Source organism: Lycium ferocissimum, chromosome 1 (assembly GCF_029784015.1).
Source record: "Lycium ferocissimum isolate CSIRO_LF1 chromosome 1, AGI_CSIRO_Lferr_CH_V1, whole genome shotgun sequence".
NCBI lineage: Eukaryota > Viridiplantae > Streptophyta > Magnoliopsida > Solanales > Solanaceae > Lycium > Lycium ferocissimum.
Genome location: NC_081342.1, coordinates 15,896,115 through 15,918,934, shown reverse-complemented (window position 1 = coordinate 15,918,934; position 22,820 = coordinate 15,896,115). Strand labels below are relative to the sequence as shown.

General features: G+C 36.4%; 3 protein-coding genes across 3 annotated transcripts; 1 reads left to right on the top strand and 2 right to left on the bottom strand.

The window, feature by feature from the left end:
- Positions 1-2,460: 2,460 nt before the first annotated feature.
- LOC132062521 (glycine-rich protein 5-like) lies at positions 2,461-2,826 on the bottom strand. Its single transcript, XM_059455075.1, has one exon. It carries the CDS (start codon positions 2,824-2,826, stop codon positions 2,461-2,463), a length of 366 nt encoding a protein of 121 aa, XP_059311058.1.
- A 1,861-nt stretch (positions 2,827-4,687) lies between these two features.
- LOC132062509 (serine/threonine-protein phosphatase 7 long form homolog) lies at positions 4,688-5,077 on the top strand. Its single transcript, XM_059455065.1, has one exon. It carries the CDS (start codon positions 4,688-4,690, stop codon positions 5,075-5,077), a length of 390 nt encoding a protein of 129 aa, XP_059311048.1.
- A 12,728-nt stretch (positions 5,078-17,805) lies between these two features.
- On the bottom strand, positions 17,806-18,939 carry LOC132062488 (uncharacterized). The gene has a single exon (XM_059455049.1). The coding sequence runs from the start codon at positions 18,937-18,939 to the stop codon at positions 17,806-17,808; it is 1,134 nt and encodes a 377-aa protein (XP_059311032.1).
- Positions 18,940-22,820: the final 3,881 nt, after the last annotated feature.

Genomic DNA, 22,820 nt, shown 5'->3' with positions numbered 1-22,820 from the left:
TCTCATCTCAATCCTTATTAAGAATTGATTCCTCCTCGCAGAGAACATCTTATGCTTTAAAATTTTGAAGTTTTAAAATTTAAAAAAGAAATAGGAGTATTAATCACAAAAAATTCAAATATACTAAAGAGAAAGATGCATGTCAGAAGCGTGAAAGCAGGTTCAACCTAACTGGTTGGTGAACTCATTTATGAACTTTTACTGTGAGGAGTAAATGGAATCTATGAACTTGGTGGTTGTTGGTAACAATTACGTACTAATTTGGAAAGGTGTAATTCTTTTCTTAAGAAAAATCATGGAACTATAACGTATGTTTGGAATCTGTGAAAATTTAACATCTTGGACAAAAAAATTAGAATATTTTAAAAAATTGATTCGATATAAAAATAGATGACGTATGTTTATGAGTCGATATAAAAATAGATGACATATGTTTATGAGACAAGGTGGGGGATATAGGGTATGACAGCAGTTTTTTTTTTGGCGATATTTTATTGTTGAAGGATAAAGATAATGTTTAAGTGCTGGTTGAAATAAGTGATATAGGTTGGGATTAATTTGAGATGTTTGTCCAGAAAACATGAATAATATCCATAAGCGGAACTCATGCTCCTCTATCTATTAGTGAAAAAATATACTAATAGTACTTTTCTTGGGGAAAGCATTTCAATAATTCGTCGTAATCGCACAATTGGAAGTGATATTTACCGAGGATAATATTTTCCAGGAAAGCAATTTATGCCTTACTGGACACCAAAACTTTTATCCATCTTTGATGTTTTAGAATAAAAAAGAAAGGCATCGTTTCTGATATATTATTAGCGTACCTATCGAGAAGTTGTCTCATTATTTTTACCCCAACTAAACCTCCCAGAGAAAATGGTTATATTAAATTACTGGTTCCGAAGTAATTTTGGCTTAAACTTTGTACTTGTATTAGAAGTTAATATAATATGTATGAATAATCTATCTGAAAACTTACCACGTAATTATAGTCCAAACCCATGATTAAATTTTATGGCTCCACCTCTATACTTGCTCGAGTTTAGTCCTTATATCTAGTACGCTTCACTCTTTGGCTTTCTTTGCGTTCAAATTTCAAGCCTGCTAGAGTTTGCTTATACCACGATATATCTAGGCTCCGTTTGTCCATAGATATCAAAAAAAAAAAAAATCAATTTGTTTTTTGGAATTTTGGAGTTGGAGTTGTGTTTGGCCATAGTTTTTGAAATTGTAATTTTTGGTGAAATGTAGTTGTAAAAAAGTGAATTTTTTTAAAAAACAAATTTTTTGAGTTTTTGGTAGTCTGAAGTTGTATTCGGAATTCTCATGGCCAAACGTTGATTCCGAAAAAATGTGAAAATTTTTTCTGGAATAAAGTGAATAATTCTTATGGCCAAACGGGGACCTAGAATGTTTTCCCTCACTTTTACATGTGTCAAAAAAAAAAAATTATAATATTTCAATTCTTACGGTCTTGAGTCATCTATGTTTTTCTTTTCCAAGTACAGTGTCTTTTAAGTGGCATATTATTTTCTTTTCCTCCGTGAGTTAAAATCACAAGAGGATCCTCAGTGGCGCTGCTCGCAACACAAAATCAAACTTCACAACAAAAGCAAGAAAATAATAAATTAACATTACGACTTCGTCAACCGTATTAAAGCAAGCAAAAGAAACAAAGTGAGAAAAAAAAGCGTTAAACTTTGAAACACCTGACTTTAATTAATTAAAAGAAAGAAGTGCAACAAACTTACATAACATTACACTATGGATGAAAACAAACATCAACAACAAAAAACAAATACGAAAAAAGAAAAAAGTTACTCTTTTCTCGCCCTAGATGGCAAAGTTACCGTGCATTGCAAATATTTTAATTTCAAAATTTATAGAGTTTCCACATTCAACAAGTAAATTGGACAGGGAGTGTACCATTACCTTGAATTATTATCTGATTTTGATTCTTCACTCTTTGGCTTTCTTTGCGTTCAAATTTCGGAACTTGCTACAGTTTACTTATATATAATCTTTTTTCTTTTCCAAGGATATTTTAAGTAGCATATTTTATTTATTTATTTTCCTCCAGATATTTTTTTTTCCCAGGCTTTCTACCTTTTCTTGAGTTAAAATCACAAGAGAATCCTCAGTGGTACTTCTTGCTATAGTTCGACGAAACATATTAAAGTAAGCAAAATAAACAAAGTGAATAAAAAAGCGTTAAACTTTTAAAAGCTGAAATACAAACGCTCAAAAGAAAGAAGTACAACAACTTACATAACATTGCTAACGGGGAAAACCCCGTAACATTACACTATGCATGAAACCAAACATCAACAAGGAAAAAAAGATAAGAAAAAAAAAAACCTCACTCTATTCTCACACTAGCTAGGCAAACTAACCAAACATGCATGAAACAACGTAAACTAGTAAACATAATGAAACTTATATGAAAGTGATAAATCTTCATGGAAGTGGAAGGTTCCCTGCACCACCACCACCACCAGCACCACCACCTAGACCACCTAGACCCCCCAAGCCACCTGGACCACCAAGACTCCCAACACCACCTATTCCACCACCTCCAAGTCCTCCACCAATTCCAGCTCCAACACCAACTCCACCCCCAACCCCACCAACATCGGCGCCTACTCCACTTACAACTCCGGCAAAAGGCAGGCCATTGTTACCAATGCCACCGAAAGTTCCAGTGCCTCCAAAAACATTCTTTTGGTCAGCAAGATCTTTGTCACTTGGCATTTCTCTTGCTGCTATGGTATGAACCACTACCAAAGCAACACAAAGGATAACTATGGACAACTTATTGGCCATCACTTCCTCTCTTTCTCTCAATATGCCTAATGTCTCTTTCTTGACCAACCTTTTCTTTTCTTTATCCTATATCTTTACACCTGAGTGATGAAGGGTGTTACCTTGAGTCTCCTTTTATAGGCAGAAAAATGGGTTGGTGGAGACCGATACAAACATTAAATGAAATTCAATGCCTCTTTATACGTCTTTTTAGGCTGTATCCATTGGTTCATGGAAAAACCTTTTGGTTTGTTTGCCAAGGAAAAAATATTCATTTTGAAAACATGTTTTCTTAAAAAAAGAAAATGTTTTTGCAAAAACTTTGACCAACCAAAACATTTAAAAAAAATATATTTTCTTCCATTCTAAACACATTCTTTTTCCATATTATTTGTCTTTTAAACCTTTGGACACCCTTAAAAAACACATTTAACAGTTTTAGTTATAAGAGTATTTTTATAAAAACTAAATTACTCCTCTCTTAAACGTCTCGTTTAATTAAAATTTCACTAATGGAAACAGTAAAGATAATGTAATAAAATCACTTCATGTTCTCTTATAAACATCAAATATTTTGAAATAAATTAAAGTTTCTAAAACAATTATTTAGGGTAAAGGGAGTGTTTGTTTTCGTCCTTTCGAGTATCACAAATTTCTCTTTTCCTTTTTGGGGTCATGCTTCAGAAAGGTGTATCGGTCAAAGGAAAGCGTTGTTTTAAATGGATGGTCAGTTAGTCGTTATTGAGCTACGGTAGCCTATGGACCCGCTCTCTGGAGAGCCCGAAACTTTTGTAATCCAAAAATAAAATTTTGGAATTAAAATAACTCATTAAAAAAATAAAAAATAAAAATAGGTTTCACGCACAGAATATGTACGTAAAAGGACCAAAGTACATTTACACTTAGGTTCTTTTACGCACAGATTCTGTGCGTAACCCTCAAATAAAACGTCCCCTTCTTCCCCACCACTGGTCCCCCAATTCAAAAAGAAAAAGAAAATCAGCCATTAAAGGTTGCGTTTCGAGGTCCCACACGATCAAAAACATCGTTTTCTTGTTGATTTCCAACCCGAAAGTCAATATTTCTGGTATTGAAGTCTAGGAACAAGTTTCTTCGCAATAAAGCGGGTGTATAATTCAATTCAAAAACTCAAAATCAAAGCTTCAATCTAGGTATTTTACCACGATTTTTCTATTACATTATTAATCTAAGCATTATTATTGTGCATTATTTGCGGATATCGACAAAAAAAAAAAAACTTTTACACACTTCTTTTGTGCGTAAAATGGGGGCTGTTTCCACTCCCATGGACAGCCCCCCTTTTTTTTATATATAATTTTTTTTATATTTGTTTATTTGTTGTTAATTTGTTAATTGTTTATTTAGTATTTGTTAATTGTTAGATTAACGAGTTAAGTATTTGTTAATTGTTAGATTAGTTATTTCATTGTTAGACTAGCTAATTATTTATTTAGTTTTTGTTAAGCCAATTGTTTATTTGTTAATAATTTGTTAATTGTTTGATTAGTTAGTTAATTGTTTATTTATTAATTATATGCTAATTATTTGCTAGCTAATTGTTAATTATTTGATTTGTTAATTATTAATCTTTATATCTTTAATTGTTAATTTATTTATTTTCTGATTAGAAATTGAAAATCCTTAGTTTAGGATTCAATCCTTTGTATAATTTCTCGATTAATTAAAAAAATAATGATTAATTTAAAATGCGTAAAAAATATACCACTTTAATCCTTACTTCACGTATTAATGATTAATTTAAAATGCCTAAAACAGATAGGACATCTCCATGGAGCCGGGGCCCTTCGACAACAGAGGGTTACTTTATCTACAAAAGAAAGCATCGTCCCGGTTGTATGGGATGCACCCAGATCCCATAAGTAGAGTAGTCCGTACCTGTTCGAGGGAGTCAGCATGGGATATTCTAGAGGCTATTCCCCCACATCCTGGTGTCATAGATATACTACGTCGGGGCGGTATCTACAGGTGCATCGAGGTTGGTCGGCTTGTACACGATAGGGCTCTAGTGACGGTCATGATTGAGCGCTGGCGACCGGAGACCCATACATTTTATCTCTGCACTGGCGAGGCTACCATCACCCTGCAGGATGTCGAGGTGATTTATGGTCTACAGATTGATGGACATGCATTGTATAGAGTGGAGCCTCCGCAGATGCTGCCGTATCGCCAAGAGTTGACTAGGCTCACTGGTTTCGTGCCTCAGGAGAGAGATATACGTGGACAGAGTTAGTTGTTGCGGTCCTCCTCCATGCTTACTTGCGCCTCGTAGATTTGCAGGATCCAATTGCCGAGGCGACGCCTCAGGCTGATGTTGACCGACTTCTCGCTTATAGATTCTCATCATCTTCGGGGGCATCATGTTCCCGAACACTTCGGGTGCGGATATGAACATGAGGTATCTGCTCTATATTGAGGATCTCGACCAACTGGATGTTACAGTTGGGGCGCCACTGCATTTAGCCCTTTTCTTCAGGTAATATATTTAAGTGTGTGTAATAAAACACTAAATATATTTTTGCGAAACGACGACTAATAAATAATTTTTTTGATGACTATGGCAGATATGGGTGTGGATTAGGTTGAGACCTTTTCAGCCCATAGCTGCTCACCCTCCTGATGACTATGTTGATGAGGATATGCCATACGCACGGAGATGGTCGCGAGGCTTATTCCGAGGTGTGGAGACGCACCATGTCATTCTCCCGTTTAGGGATCAGTTAGACCGCATGACGGAGCTCGAGGTAAGTTTTTTGATTTAACATTAATTTGTTTTCAATCAATCTTCTTTCTTTTGATTTTATTCTCGACTGGTTCTGAAGGCTGGTTGATATTACACTACGTCAGTTAGTTAAGATTCGATCCCCTGGAAGACTAAAAGAATTTCGCTTTCCTGAAAAAAGTAAACTTACGAAAGCATCTATCGGCAAAGTGTAAGGGTATTCATATTACAAACCTTACTAGAACTGCTCGTTTTTTATCAGAAGCTTGTGATTCAGTTTTTGTTTTTGTTAGTCTTTTATTGTTAACTAGTTGAATTCTTTTTATAGGCTTTCATATGGACGCCGTATGATCGATTTTGGTTACCGCGGCGTTTTGTGGTCAGCGAGCACATGTGGATGGCACGGTGTCCATTGATCCATATGGACATCGTTGAGCATCACGCGCCCGACCGCGTCTTACGGCAGTTTGGGCATGTACATAACATACCCGTGGCTACGCGTTGGGAGCACGCCCACTATACCAGGGACGAGCGTTCGATCAGCAATGCTGCATGACGGGAGTGTATGCACCAGGAAGTCGATGCATGGAACACGAGGATGATGACTCTAGCGGCGGTCGGACATAACACTCCGGTCCATGAGTACATGACGTGGTACATGCCCTCGACGCCTCGTCCTGATGGCCGAGGATAAGCATTACTCTCAGGAGTGTATGATGTGCTGGTAAGTTTTATTAGTCTTAAACTTAATCCATCGTCTTATTATGTATTACTTTACGAATTTATTCAATTCTTAAAATTTGCAAATATATGCAGCTACGGATGACTTTGATGATACACCGTGAGAGCATTCCCCTTACGGAGTCCCCCGAGCCCCGGATAGCGGAATATACAGCACATATAGTTCAGCTTACCGACACTGGTATGACACGGGCACAGGAGTGGCATCGTATCGATGAGGATATTCTAGAGCCTGTACCAGAGGGCGTTCCAGATGGTGTTCCAGAGGGTGGTAGATGGGGAGGCGTGTGAGCCGGACGGAGGTGGTCGGGGCGCGCAGGTCTAGTAGATGAGCCTAACGATATAGCTCGTCAGGATCCGTCGGCTACAGATATCCGGTCGACTTCTTCTTCCAGGTCGTCGACTTCACAGGACCTGGATATACGCCAAAGATATTAGCGCATTATGATCCTTGGTCATCATTTCCACAGGTGCCAGTTAGTGATCTACATGTGGGAGACGGACATGAGGACTTAGACTTGGGAATTATTTTCGATGAGTACTTTCTTCGTCCTATAGCCAGGCCTACGACACCATCTGCATCTCCGGTTCCGCGGGCCGCTCAGGAGCCCGTCGACACACAGGTTTGTATTTTTACTATAAAATAAGGTATTAATTAATTATTTTATTAATCTAAACTAAATTATTTACATGTATTATAGGTTCATTCTTCTGCGCCTGTGGACCCGTCTCCTCTTGTTCAGATTGACCCGTCTCCACCTCCGATTCTGCATGCCTCGGGTAGCGCTCAGGAGACCGTTGAGGAGCCAGCTTAGGAGCGCTCTGACCAGCCATCTCAGGAGGCCGTCAACACACAGGTTTATTTTTTTACAATGAAATAATTTATTAAATAATTTTTATATGTTATTTCATGTTTAGTTTATGATAAATCTAAATTAAATTGTTTATATGTTATTTCAGGTTCATTCTTCTGCTCCTGTGGTCCAGTCTCCTTCGATTAAGTTATCTCCTGAGGCATCTAATGAGGCTACTAAGATTTCGACCGCCGCCGTCTCCCACAGGAAGCATATTTTTACCCAGGGCCTAAAGAAGGAAACAAAGGATGATCATGACATAAATTATCCTGTCATTAAGAGGAGGAGAGAGGATCCTGATGATAGTGAGGGTGGTGGGGTTGGCCTTAGGCCTTAGGAGATTGTGTATTTGTAAATAAAATGTACATTTTATGTTAATATTATATATATTTTTCGGTATTATTTTTTAATAATAAGTAGTTATTTTAGTATTTATTGTCGATTAATAATAACTCGTGCGACGTCCTATATTAATTAGAACCCTATAAAATATGACAATTAAACTTAAAGATAACAAGTTTCCAAACTTACTTCGGAGCACTTTATAACCCCTAAAACGACGATCCAAACATATATGTATACCTGATGTAATGAGCCGATATTATTGTACGCTAAAAAATATATTAAGTTCTATATAGAATATTTATATTCTGAAGTTTAGAAACGTGACAAATCTTCGGTCAAATTATGGAAAAAAACTGAATTTTGAGTGATTTTCAAATAACAAAGGCTGGAAGAAGGACGGGGGCGTGTTATTTCAGTGCTTTTACGCACAGAATCTGTGTGTAAAAGAACTTAAGTGTAAATGTACACTTTGGTCCTTTTACGCACAGATTCTGTGCGTGAAGCCTATTTTGGTTTTTTTTTTTTTTTTTTTTTAATGGGTTATTTTGATTCTAAAATTTTATTTTTGGTTTACAAAAGTTCCGGACCCCTCTCTGAAAGCAAAAGTTACACTACATACAGTAATACTGATCTGATGGATATACATTCTTTGGTAGCAAGGATTGGATCCCAGAATTGAGGGACCGCGTAACATGCTAATGGTGCATAAGGTTTGGGATTTTTTTTTGTGTGTGTGTATGGTGGGGGTGGGGGAGTGGTGTTTTTTGAATTTTTTCCATTCATTAATTATAGCTTTGCCTGGGGTATACATGGGGGAAGGAGCTTTGGTTACTCGAATTATACGGTGGCTCCACCTCTGCCTCGTAGCATATTACCAGGTTAATTAAATTGCTCTTAATGACAGAAAAAATAAACCCAAGTTTTGGTGATAGAAGTTTTTTTTAATACAATCATGCAAGAGTCCTGGCGTAATATGTTTGCCATTCTTTTTTACTCGTCTATTTTAGTACATCAAGAGATAATTAATTATATTTCTTAATTTTATTCTTGTCATTAAGTAATCATTTTCAACTAATAATAGTTTCAAATTTCCTTTATCTATTTTTGATGTACCCGTTTTTCAGTTGAGTGATAATTGAGAACACACCTTATCAAAAAAAAAAAAAAAAAAAAAAAAAAAAAAAGTACTCCCTCCATCCCAAAATATTGTCTTAGTTTAGCTTGGTACTGAGTTTAAGAAATAAAGAAAGACTTTTGAAATGCGCGGTATAAAACAAGTCTTACATATTTGTGTAGTCTTAAATCATCTTATAAAGTTAAATTATTTTTAAATAGAAATGTGTCAATCTTTTTAAGACAAACTAATAAAGAAAGTAAGATAATCTTTTTGAGACGGAGGAAGTAATCATTTTCTAACCTTAGTCCAAGGGATACTTATGATTTTTCCCTAAAATAAATACTTAAGTAATATTTTTAAGGGGAGTACAAAATATAATATCCACAAATGGAACAGAGGGAGTATTAAAAGCTATTATTGTGTGATCGAGATTACAGGTCCAAACTGTAAAAGTTAAGTATAATATTGATCCAATGCGATTCAGTTCTTGAATAAAAGCTTAGAGGTCACACTGGATTTGATGTATTAGGTGAAACAATTGCCGTTTGGTATTCGGGATAAGCTGGAATATCTCGGGATAAAATTTGGAATAAAATTTATACCTTATTTGATTGAAGGTATAAAATACGTTTAACCAAACAAAATATAAACTTATCCCAAACTTCGTCTAGGATAACCCATCTTATCTCATCTAGCTTGGTATTATTTTATCCCATCTCTCAAGTGGGATAATTAGTCCGGGATTTTATACTCCCAGGAGTATAATACCGGGATAACTTAGTCCGTGTACCAAACGACCCAATATATAAAAAATAGTATTGCATTATATAATGTTTGGTTTGTATTTAAATCTTGTATAACTAATCATTGTTCTATAATTTAGTACATCAAAAGATAAAATTACTCTTTATCTTTTCCTCAAGACTATCAAGTATACCCTTTCAACTTTATTAAGTTTTAAAAAAAAATGAACTCATATTTAAATTTTGCCCCATATATCCCATTTTTAGTATATATAATATCCGATAAAGAAAATATTTGCGTTACAATCTTTCCCTAACTTGTTTCCAAACCAAACAACCCCTTAATTAATGCAATGATTTAGTGAATACAATCTCGTGTAAGTACAAGGTAAATTAATGTGGTCCATAGCCAACGCTTAGTGCATTCACTGCTCTTTATAGAGACTGGGAGTATTTGGTTCCAATATTTGATTTCTGAAACCAATTCCATAAAAAAGATTTCAATGGAGGATGCCCAAATATCAAACACATTTTTTCCGATCCGTTGACGTCAAGGAAATTAAGCTGACCATGCCAAACTGGTGAATTGCATTGTATACAGATTAATTAATCACTTCTTCTGTCCCAATTTCTGTGTTACCATTTCCTACACATGAAGTTTAAGAAAGAAAGTAACACAAAAGAAAGGAACACTTTTGAACTTTGTAGTCTAAAATAAGTCTTGAATATTTGTACGGCTATAAGTCATCTCATAAAGTTATATAGAAATATAATACTCCCTCCGTCCCAAAAAGATTGTCTTAGTTTAACTTGCAAGACAAAGTTTAAGAACAAAGAAAGACTTTTGAAATGTGTGGTCCAAAACAAGTCTTAGATATTTGTGTGGCTGTAAATTATCTCACAAAGTTAAATTGTTTCTAAATATAGAAATGTGTCAATCTTTTTGGGACAGACTAAAAAAGAAAGGAAGATAATATTTTTGGGACGGAGGGAGTATTTTTTTTGGTATAAACTAAACAAGAAAGGGTACCACATAAATTGAGAGAAATGAAAGATTACTATACCACTTATTGAAATTTATGAGGGGGCAGAGGGAACCAGTTCATCTGATGACAATATTTCTTCGTCTGAGAGAGCAAAGAAATAAAAATGATGTTGTTGACAGCTTTGCTTTCTTTACCTTCAAACCTAACAGTAAATGCTCATGTCAGTAAGTTGCTAGCTGTTAAATTTTGCATTCACTTCTTTCTCCGGTGCAAATAAATTCTATGCTGATTATAACTCTTCATATGCATCATGGGCCAACTACATACACCTAACGTATCCGATCCTTTTTTCTAGATCTCTTTTTATTTTTCTCAGGTACACACCTAAAATGGGAGTCCTCTTAAGGTTAAAGTCTCTTCATAAATCTAACAACTAACATATCCTCGGTCGTAAATTGGGGCGACAGAATTAATTAGTTATTTATAGTAATATTTGTGGCAGAGTGGGGATTTGTTAAAGAGATTTATAAAATAAAGAATTAAATATAAGACAAAAATTCTTTTAACCTATTTATATAATATAATTTTTCAACAATAGAATATCAATTGACTCCTCTTAAATAAAGATAACCCCGCGTTAAGTAACACACAATATGATTTTCTCGTGAAATTGCCTAGCCCAGCACCTGATATAAGTGGAAGCTAAAGGCCATAACAAGTTGAAAAATATTGAAATAATATTATTGTTGCCAGTGTTGTTATTCCACTACTGCTAGTTATAGATTTGGTCAAAATATATATATGGGGTGGCCTATGTGGCTGATTGAAACGTGACCTTATATCTTTCAGTTAATGTTTCAATTTTTGGACATAGAACACCTACAACCCTATTAAATATTATTAGGGCTAGTTTGGTTGTCGCACAAAATTATGCAGATTATAATGTACATAATATAAAAATTATTAATCACAGGTATTATATTATTTTGGAAGATTTTTAATTTTTTATTCATTATGTTTAAAAATGAAATATCAAAAGAATAGCATCAAAGTTCCCAATTTTATCCTTGTTTTCAAAGTAATACAAAATAAATGCGTACGAAATTAAGGTTATTTTTATCTTTTAGGTGTTCTATTCGAATGTAGCTAGTACGGGGTAACTTTTATAAGCTATTCCACGATGCATTGGTAAAAAATAATACTGGAATGACATTATAATTTATATGGGCATTGACCATATATTAGAAACAAAATATCGACTAAATATAATATAAAATAATTTAATACAGACATAATTTTTATAATTCGTGGCCAAATAGCTAGTAGCTAACAAGATATTTTTTTTTAAACGAAGTTAATGAAGTTTTTGCATGGATTGCCCTTCAAATGCAACGGTCTTTAATTTTTTCCCTTCATATATGTGGTCGTTAAGTTTTCCCCTACTGCTTATTTAATGAAAATATCCAAACTTGCTCCGTTCGGCATAAGTTCTATAACAATTTTGTCTTTAGAAATTAAACTTTTGTCTCGCTCGGCACAAGTTCTGTAGGAATTAAGCTATGCGGCATAAGTTGTGTAGTATTTTTAAGATTATGTTGAGTGTTAGGAAGTTTTGCCGTGTCCGCCCTAACTCGTGGGATGTTTTGAACATATGCCGAAGCTAAATGTAAACTTTGTCGAGTGAAAATCTAAACTTAAGCCGTTTTTCAAATTATGTTGAGTATTGAAAGTTTTACCATTTTTGGCATAACTTGTGGGATGTTATGATATATATGCCGAAATTATATGTAAATTTTGCCAAGCGAAATCTAATTTATGCAAGGACAAATTAAAGACCGCAAAATTAAGGGACAAAAATAACCCCCCCCCTCCCCCGGCCCGAAATAGGGTATATTTGCGAATGAACCGAAGTTAATCGGGGAGACTTTCGAGAAAGTTGATAGTTTGGAGAATTTGAACAAAATGTAATAGCTAGTTTCTTTGTTTTTTATTAAGAAAAAATCGGTGGAAACCCTTTCCATTCTCTAACATAAAAAACATACGTAAAACTTTTTGGCATTCGGATTGTGGTGTTTCAAGTCTGATTGACTTTGCCTCAATTTCTAGTGTGGTCAATTTGTTTTCTGATTTATTGCTAAATGTACCACACGAATATTATTTTTTATTTTGTGGCTATACATTTATTGATGTTATTTAAAGATAACTTTGTCCGGATAAACAGTTTCTAAATTCTAATGTTGAAGAAGTCCCACATCGATCTCTTTATATGGCTTGTGCAATCCTCACCTATTGAGTTAGGCCAAGATTCATTTCTTTACATGGTATCAGAGCAGACCCCTCAATTCTCGTTCACGATTTTGGTCCCCCTTATAAAAATTGTTCACGCAACATATGTCCAGCCTGGGGCGTGAGGGGGTGTTGAAGAAGTCCCACATCGGCCAATTAAGAATGTGTGGTCTCTTTAAATGGCTTGTGCAATCCTCACCTCTTGAGCTAGGTAGCTCTTAGGGTTGAGTTAGGCCCAAGATTCATTTCCTTACACCTAATTATAACTATTTAGTGTATTTACACTTAATTACAGATATAACAATACTTTATCAATTATTATAAATTAATAACAATACTTTATCAATTATAATAAAATAATAGGAAAAATAAGGGACGGGGCTCCAACCTTTCCGATTTTAGGCTCTTATCTTCCTCTTTTCTCTCCCTCTCACCTCTTACTCACCAAATAGACTCAAAGCTGGAAACTTCACGAAAAGCTTCATTGACAACCATTAAAAAGTTTCGAAGCTTTGAATTCAAAAATCATGTTTTATAAAATTGTTATTTGTTTGGATTGAGTGTTATTGCATATGATTGAGAATATATTTGGAGTTTATATGTCAATTTTGAGGTGGCTTACTGAAGAGAGTTGGTTTTGATTGGAATTGCAGATTGAAACTCGAAAAGGAAGAAGACAATAAGTTGTATATGTATTTTGTATGTCAGATGCACGTTATTAATTTGTATGTCCAATGTCTTAGTGGACATACAATTACATACACAAAACACACAAGATACATATAACAATATAATTGTTTTTTTTTTTTTTTTTTTTTTTTTTTTTTAATAAAGTTCCCAGCTTGAACTGGGTAGCGTTGTATTAGCAAAAAGTTACGGAAGGGGGGCATGCATGACCTCAGTTACAACACTCCTTGGTGATATAATCACCTTCGAAAAACCAGAAGAGGCCAAAACAGCCAAGCCAACTTCTGGTAACCTATGCCTCTAACTAACAAAAAAATTAGCTTGTCAAATTTGGACCTAATACTAGGCATTTGCCACTTATCAAGTTGAAAGGGGCCTTTCGAATTCTTGTGAAGTTCAAAGAAAAGAGTATAGAACCTGGTTCTGGTCACTGGACGACGCAAGTTTGGCCAAGCTGTCCGCAACCTGGTTGCCTTCTCTGAAGCAATGCTTTACTTGAAAGTTGGTTTGTCTCTGGAGTCGTAGCAGGTTGTTTACGATCTGTTTGAGCTTCGCGTTACTTGAGTCTTGCTTGTTGATCATGTTGGCTATTACCATGGAGTCAAGTTCCAGGATGAAATTAGCGTATCCCTGTTGGAAGCACCATTTCACACCAAATTCGGCTGCCAAGGCTTCAAAGACTATTGTTGCTGCTGCATTGAACTGACTTGGAGAAGGCCATAATCAGCTCCCCTTGACTATTTCTCACTATGCCGCCTATACCTGCTCTGCCGCTGTCTAGTAAGTAGCTCCCGTCCGTGTTTACTTTTATAGATCCCGGCATAGGATTTTCCCACAGGACCTGGCACCATTTTCTGATAGGCTTCAAACTTTCTACTATACTGCATATAGTAGGCCAATGATTAACATCTTTGATGGGGGGATATAGGTTGCTCAGAGCCGCTTTGATAGTCCAGATCCCTTGATATTGCATCTTGCCCATCAAAATTTGCCTTTGATTGCCATATTTACAGGAGCACCTCTGCTTCCATAGTTCCCAGCAGATGATAGCAGGTGTTATCTGCAAAAGAAGTTTGTGCACAATGTTAGAATTGTTAGTATTCCACCATCTGTTGAAAATTCCCACCATAGGTTGGATAGTGTGCTGAATTCCTAAAGGATTGCCAAAAAAATTCCAAAGTTTCCGGCCAGCTTCGCTTTCAGCAAAAAAATGTTGGATGGTCTCATATGTTGGTATCCTGCAACAGATACACATAGATCTTATATTATTGCCAAATCTGCTAATGACATCATCGAAGGGAACTTTTTTTTTTTTAAATTCTCCAATTCAGGAATGAGACTTTAAAAGGTATTCTATTATGCCAAAGATTTTTATAAAAACTGTTTTTGGGGCCCCTGGCTCTTATCAATTGCCAGGCGCTTTTGTTGGAAAAAATTCCATCCTCTGTTGGTTGCCAAATAGGGAAGTCTGGCTCCTCCCGGTCACCAATGTCGACCTGTGCTATATCCTGAGCTACCTGCAAGGAAAAAAAAGTGAGAAGTTTAGTCATATTCCAAAGATTGTTGGTGAAGAAAAAATTAATTGGGAGCTTAGCTGATCTTCCTATACCAGGGAAGATTTTAGCTAAGGCTCCATTACCTGTCCAGTTGTCCCACCAAAAACTAGAATTACCCGATTGGATTTTCCATATTATGTGAGGTTCAACTTTGGATTTGATTTTCATAAGGCTTTTCCAAGTATGTGAATCCACAGAACCAGCAACTTTGGCAACACAGTGGGCTCTTTTACAATACTTGTTTTGGAGGAAATTGGCCCAGAGTGATGGCTGAGTTCTCAATCTCCACCATCTCTTAATAATGTGATATTCTGAGATATCCTCCATCTTCCTGACCTCAATTCCCCCCTCGTCTTTCGGGAGGCAAAGATTTCTCCAAGAAGCCCAATGATACTTATTCTTTCCCTCAGAGGTACCCCATAGGAAATTAGCAAAGTGTTTTTCCATAAGAGTGATAACTCCTTTCGGAGGATTCATAGCAGACATGATGTAAACTGGAAGAGACTGGAGAACATGTTTGATGAGGATCACCTTCCCCCCAAAGGAAAGCATGCTACTCTGCTAACCATTCAGCCTCTTTATAATATTAGCAAGCATACCATTAAAATGACTATTAGTTTTCCTTCCACAATAAATGGGGGACCCCAAATAAGTGAAAGGGAAAGATTTATCCATGTATCCTGACATCCTTCTCATCCTATTGATTCTGAATGCAGAAGTATTAGGCGCAGTGAGGAAGAAGCTTTTGTTGTCGTTGATTTTCTGGCCTGATGCTCTCTCATACCTCTGGATTTGGTGCTTGATTAGCTTTATGGATTTATTGTTACCTCCGCAAAAAATAACAATATCGTCCGCATATGTAAGATGATTGATAATGGGGCCTCTCGTGTCCATGGCAAATGGACTAAAGTGGCTATTTTGATTTAGCCTGTTGAGGGATCTGGAGAGAACCTCTGCACCTATAATGAAAAGAGAATGAGAAAGAGGATCACCTTGTTTGAGACCTTGGGTGGATGTGAAGAAGCCATTCCTGTTGCCATTAATAATAATAGAATACCATACTCCAGCTAGTAAGTTCCCAACAAACATTAGCCATTTATCAGAGAACCCAAATTTTTTCATAACCGCGATAAGGAAGTCCCATGACATCCTATCGTAAGCTTTAGCCATGTCTAGTTTGATAACCATGTTCCCACCCTTGTTGTACTTCTTAATGCCATGAACAATCTCTTGAGCAAGTAAGATGTTCTCTGTGATAAGCCTGCCCTTGACAAATCCACTCTGATTCTCAGAAATTAGATTATCCAGCATGGGGCTGAGCCTATTCGAGAGAATCTTAGAAATAATTTTGCAAGAAAAGTTAGTGAGGCTGATGGGTCGAAGATCGAAAAAACTGGAGGGGGGTGTGGTTTTTGGGATGAGCACCAGGCAAGTATGAGAATAGAATTTGGTAAGCTTTTTGCCATGAAAGAAGCTTTGAACAAAGTCCTTGACATCATTGCTAATGATATCCCAACACTTCTGATAAAAAGTACCATTGTAACCATCAGGCCCCGACGAGCTTGAAGCACTTAAGCTAAAGACAGCAGTCTTAATCTCCTCCATATCAGGGATAGAGGTAAGGATTTTGTTGTCCTCAGCAGTAACAATCTCCGGTATGCAATCAGTAATGTTGGTGTCATTATAATGGTGAGGAATGTTGAAAAGATGCTCAAAATGACGGACGACAGCATTCGCAATTTTGTCATCTCCCTGAATCCATTTGTCGTGATGATCTTTGATAGTGTGAATATGAAGTTTCCTTCTCCTCTCTCTAATGACACTATGAAAGTATCTTGTGTTGCAGTCACCTTCCTCAAACCAATCAACTTGAGATTTCTGCTTAAGTAAGGACTCTTGGAGACCCATCCATCTAGTGTATTCAGCCTGCCCTTTGTTAAGCTCTTCTCTGGACAGATCACTGTTTTGGTTAATATTATATTCTTCCAAATGATGCAATTTATCTTCCCAGTCTTTTACTTGGTCATAAACGTTGCCCACAACCTCTTGGACCATGTACTGAGGTTCTTACTAAGAATTTTCAACTTGGACTGAAGTTTCCACATGGGATTGCCGATGATGTCGGAATTCCAGGACTACTGTACTATCTGAGTGAATGTAGGTTGGTCAGCCCAAAAATCTAAGAATTTAAAATATTTTTTACCTCCCTCGGAATCATTATAGCATGTAGTAAGAAGGGGTCTATGGTCTGACCCGGTCCTCACGAGATGCTTCACCCGATTGTGCTGAAAGATCTGGGCCCATTCATCATTGATAAACATTCTGTCAAGTCGCTTCCAAATTTTTGTCCTTGGCTTTCTGTTATTACACCAAGTGAATTTTGGACCTACGAAGCCAAGATCAGTGACCCCGCAAGCGTCCATGCAGGTGCTGAAATCAAAGCTGTTACCCATCCTGTGAGGTTTACCACCTAGTTTCTCGTCTGGATCCAGAATAACATTGAAGTCGCCTCCAATGCACCAAGGACCTTGAATCTTATGATGGACATTGATAAGGTCAGCCCACAAATCTTGTCTTTCACTCGAGGTGCATTTAGCATACACAACAGTGATAAACAGATCACAATTTAAGGGACTATAGAATTTTTTAATCGTAATTTGCTGGTCAGTACTATCAACCACCACAGTTTGGTGATCGCCATTCCAAAAAATCCATATTTGGCCATTCGGATTGGAAATACAATGTTGATATCCTAGATACTTCATGTATCTATTGATTTTGTTCATGCTAACAAAGGGCTCCATAATAACCGTGAGATCCACTTTGTTGATGTAAATAAGATTTTTTAGTCTTTGGATGGATTTCTTGGACTTAACCCCTCTGATGTTCCAGAAAATGGAACTGATCATAGAACATACGGGGGGTCAGTTTGTGCTTCCTCCCTTTTTGGAGGAGTTATGTTTGCCTTTGTTCTTCTTGTTGTTCTTTCTCTGTTTGGATTTGCTTTTCACTACCGGGGAAAAACCATCATTGTTGTCTTTGTCTGTTGCTGCAGTTTGGAGTTGATCTTCAGGTATCATGACGACCACTCTGCTAGGAGAGGTAACTTCAATCTGCTGCTGACTATGTATTTGTTGTGATTTCTCTTGTTGTAGGTCCTTCTTGTTGTTTCCATTTGTCCGAGGATCCTGAAGGGCATCCTCCTCCGTAACGTCATTAAATATTGGTCCAGCATCAAGATCCACAACGAGGTTAATAGCTGGTAAGTTCCTTATATCGGGAGGGACCCTGGCAGATTCCCCTTCAAGTTGTTTGGACTGTACTCCAAGTTGTTCGTTACCTCCTTGTCGTATAGCCTGCATATTGCTTGATACATGTACAATATTATTAGGGCTGTCTTGATCATTGGTTCGACCATCATTGAGACACGGAACCTGATCTACAGCCGTGTCCTTAGCATCTGTGATGGAGTGTGGCTTAGAATTCCCAACTTCATTCTGTTCTTTGCTGAACTGACCTCGTTCTTGGGTCTTCCGAGCCTTCCTCTTTTTGTTCTTCTTTTTAGTAGATTGAATAATCTTCAGAAGAACACTAGGTTTCCTGGTGGGCATACTCTTTTTTTCTATTTTTTTTCTCTTTCCAGGTTTTGCAACAGAGGCAACTGCCAGAGCACCCTGTTCCTCTTCATCTTTGTTGTTCTTGTCTCTTTGTTGATCCCCCTTGTTGTGGTTAGAGACAGTGTTTGTGCTGTTGTTGATATTTTGCATCACAGGCGGAACCTTGTTAACATTTTCATCTCGATTGGATTGCTTTCCACCGATGTTGCTGCCCACATTAGCACCCTCATTTTTGGTTTGAGCAGCCTGTTTCCGTTCAAGGACCCTGCAGTTAGCTAACACATGACCCAGCTTTCGACAATGTTTGCAATACTTGGGGATTCCCTCGTATTCAACCTTTTGGTAGAAGCCTTTAAGAGGGGCATTCTCATATTCCATACCAATCCATACTTTATCCGGAAGAGTTTTAAGCAGGTCTATCTCGACCCTAATCTTGGCCATGCTCGACCTTGTTCTGCTTTTGGTGGCCATGTCAAGTTCAAGAGGAGTTCCAATATTACTAACAATCTGTTTCATGTAATGCCAGTGGTGGAGATGAAATGGGAGAGTGGGGAGCAACTGGCAGGTCCTCCTCCGGCTTAAAATTCGGAGACCACTTTTGTAACCACATCTGTTGGCCTTCGATGTCAATCACTCTCCTAAACCATACTGAGTTGAAATCCTCTTCATTGTAGAAGTCAATGAAGACATTGAAGGTATCGAAGACTCCAATTTTGGCCGTCGTTCGTAGAGTAATCAGCTCTTTGAAGCTTGATCGGAGACGGTCGATTTGGGGCCTAGGTTTTAGGAAACGCCCAACAATGGTGAATCTACATTCAGCAGCCATGTGGCCATAGTATTCAGGGCCTTTGAAAATAATTGCCGGAACACAGTTGTGGGTGGTTTGTTTTGCCTGGATAGCTTCCCTCCCATGGCGGTTAGGGTTCAAGGAAGAAGAAGGGGGTGTGGAAATTGTGGTAGCATACGAAGCTTTGTCAGAAATTTGTTCGTGGGTGTTGTTCGCAGTGTTGTTAGGGTGAGTTTGAACATCCAGACGCGCCGGAGTGGCGCCGTCCGGCGGTTCCATAGGGAGGCGCGTGGCCTGCAGTTGCTTTTTCTTTTTAAAGAGCCGTTGAGAGTAAATTTCTAGAGAGAGAAAATGACTAGGATGCTTGGCTTAATTGTATGTTATTTGTATGCCAATTGTATGGTTTTACCGGATTGGGTATTTTTCCACTAAACCAGAATGTTTTTACCAGATTGTATGTTATTCCGCCAAATCGGGTAATATCACTATAAAAAAAATGGGTAATTTGTGGAGGTTAAAAGTTGCAATTCGCGGAGGTTTTAGCCTCTTTAGTAACTAGCGGAAGCTAAAACCTTCGCGAATTGCAACTTTCAACCTCCGCAAATTACAAATTTTGTTGTAGTGAATTTTGGCCCTAATTTTGTATACTTAGGCAGAAGTCCCTTCTTTAAAACCTTGTTGGTGAAAAACACAATTACGGTTAAAAAATAATAATTTTTACGCCGAGACGCATATATCGCACGCTCTTAAATGAGATTCAAGACCACTACAGCAAAGTCTTTAATTACTGGTCCGCAGTGCAACTCTTGACTTGTCTCCCCCTGCTACAAATTACAATAGCCCGACAACATTTTATATGACTTGAACAAACTCTGAACTGGTCATCGTTCAGAGTTCACCTCACTAATTTATGTACTTGCGGATCCCGCTTGCCCAAAATCTTGAATGTGGATGTTCAAAAATCTTATTTATAGCATTTATGCGAAGCTTATACAAAATTTGAGCTCATTTTGGGTTGACTTGAAGAGTTGCTATAAAAATATGTAGTTGGTTCATCGAAGAAGATGAGCTGAAGTGCAGTGCATATTTATGCACACATGGTATATCCATATATCCCGCCTGCATATTGTGTATATCATCCCTGTATACACAATAAAAAAAGATCCCTGTATATCTGTGGATTTTATGCATACAATGTGTATTTGTGTATATTCATGTAGATCTTGTGTGAATATATACGTTGACTCCAAACCGGTGCATGTTACCTCTAATCTTTCTCAAATTTTGTATATAATTTAGTCTAGGTATTTTCGATGAATTCTAACCCTACCTATTCAAAAAACAGCTACTAAAGTTTTTGGATTCCGAATTGAAGCTTTAAATGAGCTTTAGTGATGGTTACGTTTCAAAACTTTCTTCAACTATTCACAAAATCAGAGGGTGTTAACACTAAATTGGTATTTTTGGAGATTTAAGGAGAAAGTGGGTCTGTGTCTCATCTGGATGAAGAATCAGATGAAGGGGGATATTTACAACGGCAGGGAGTTGGGTGTTATTTTTAATTAACTATTGAGTGTAAACTAGAGTTTAGGGCTATGCAACGCTGAAAAAGGTTCTTAAAACTTGTACATTTACGAAAGATCCCTTTATATATTTAATAAAACATCTTATAGTTTAGGGAGAATCTCTTTCCATTTATTTTTGTTCATTTTTAGAGATCGGATGGGTTTTGCTATAGTATGTAAAATCTTTTTTCCTACCATATGATATTCTAAAAACTCGTAATGTTCCCGATTAACGTTGCTAGTTACGAATTTTTCTCCATAAAGTATGGACTTTTATGAATAGATATCTCAATGTAATTTCTAATTCAGTGATGGGTTAAGTTAGAATATAGAATATATGTACAGTGACAATATATATAGGGTTATGGTTTCCACAGCATATGTAGAAATTATTTTCTGATATCCATCGAGTAGATAGGGAATTATAGCAAAATCATACATCTAGCTTTGAAAGACCATAACCATAAAATGGAAGGTTTTCATCAGTGCTAATGGATTTAGGTACAGTTCAAATCAAAAGAAAAAGAAAGAATCAGAATTGACAGATAAAATTTTCGAAACAAACGAAACATCTAACTTTTTTCTTGATGATTTGGCAGGATAAATCTTGGGATGATGGTTCGCAGTTTTTCTCTTAAAGTTTGGTTCCAACATTTTATTCTAAAGGAAGTTATAAAAAATACAATTTAAAAATTTAGCTGATCAAATAGTAGTATAATATTAGAAACTTAGTCCGATTGGAAAGTTTGATATAGATTAAAATTAAAATAAGGGAGTTAAATCGCAGATCACATGCATGGATATCAAACCTAAGGAGGTCTCCGAAAGTTCTTTCTAAATATTAATTGAACATATTATCTTTATGTTGCATTTTTTTTTTTTTTTCATCAATCAACCACTCTAAACGAGTGGCTCTTTTATTCTATTTCATTAAAGCCCAACGCAAAGGAGAGCAACCTCCCTGCACCTACCTTGAATGGACAACTCCCATGAGGAAATGGTAAGATTTCAGATAAGCTTACAAAAATGTGATACAGGAAGAGTAGAATCTCTTCTTCTATACAAAATGCATTAAGGAACATCAAAAGAGTAAATCCTATCCAACCTCCTATCTACAACAGTTTCTAGTAATATTATTCCGAAATGTAGGTAACTGCATTCTATCCACGTTCATTCATTATGAACTACCACTTATATAACTCATCACGTTATTAAACTCTAACATCACAAAAAATTGCTCAGTTCTCTCGTTCATGTTTTTTATAATTGAAGTCACAACAATACTACTTGATTTTATTGCTAGACTTGACAATAATTCCGCATTTTCGAGGACTTCTTTTTGTTGTTATAATAAGTAAAGAATTATATATACTAAGGGTTGAGGGTATATATTATGTTTTCTGTCAAAGTAATTGTTTATTTTAATCTTTTTATAAATTATGTCACTAGGCATATGTTTTATAATAGTAGTCATCAACTCAATAACTAAATTGTGCAGAAAAAGGATGACAGGCATCACTTTGTACCTAATGTTCTTAAATAAAGTAATTACTGAATACTCCCTCTGTTTCAATTTATGTGAACCCATTTAATTACAGAGCACAAAGTTTAAGAAAGAAGGGAAGACTTTTGAAACTTGTGGCTTAAAACAAGTGAAAGATACTTGCGTGGCTATAAATCATTTCAAAAAGTGAATTTGTTTTCAAATTTAGAAAGGGGTAATTATTTTTGGCGTTGACTAAAAAGAAAATATGTTCACATAAATTGTACGGAGGGAGTAATATTTAATTAAATGGTTTAAACTTTTATGGGATTCCCGCATGAAATTTCACTTCTAAATTAATGATTAATTTGTAATTACATTCATTATATATCTTCTTATTTATTTTTGCAGACAAATTAAAAGGAATTAATTAGTGGTAGGGAAGAAGAGAGCGATCCGTACATTTCTATCGTAAGCTTTTGGTGAG

Coding starts and splice junctions, on each gene's coding strand:
- LOC132062509 (XM_059455065.1), top strand. CDS start 4,688: ATGCACCCAGATCCCATAAGTAGAGTAGTCCGTACCTGTTCGAGGGAG.
- LOC132062488 (XM_059455049.1), bottom strand. CDS start 18,939: ATGGCCAAGATTAGGGTCGAGATAGACCTGCTTAAAACTCTTCCGGAT.
- LOC132062521 (XM_059455075.1), bottom strand. CDS start 2,826: ATGGCCAATAAGTTGTCCATAGTTATCCTTTGTGTTGCTTTGGTAGTG.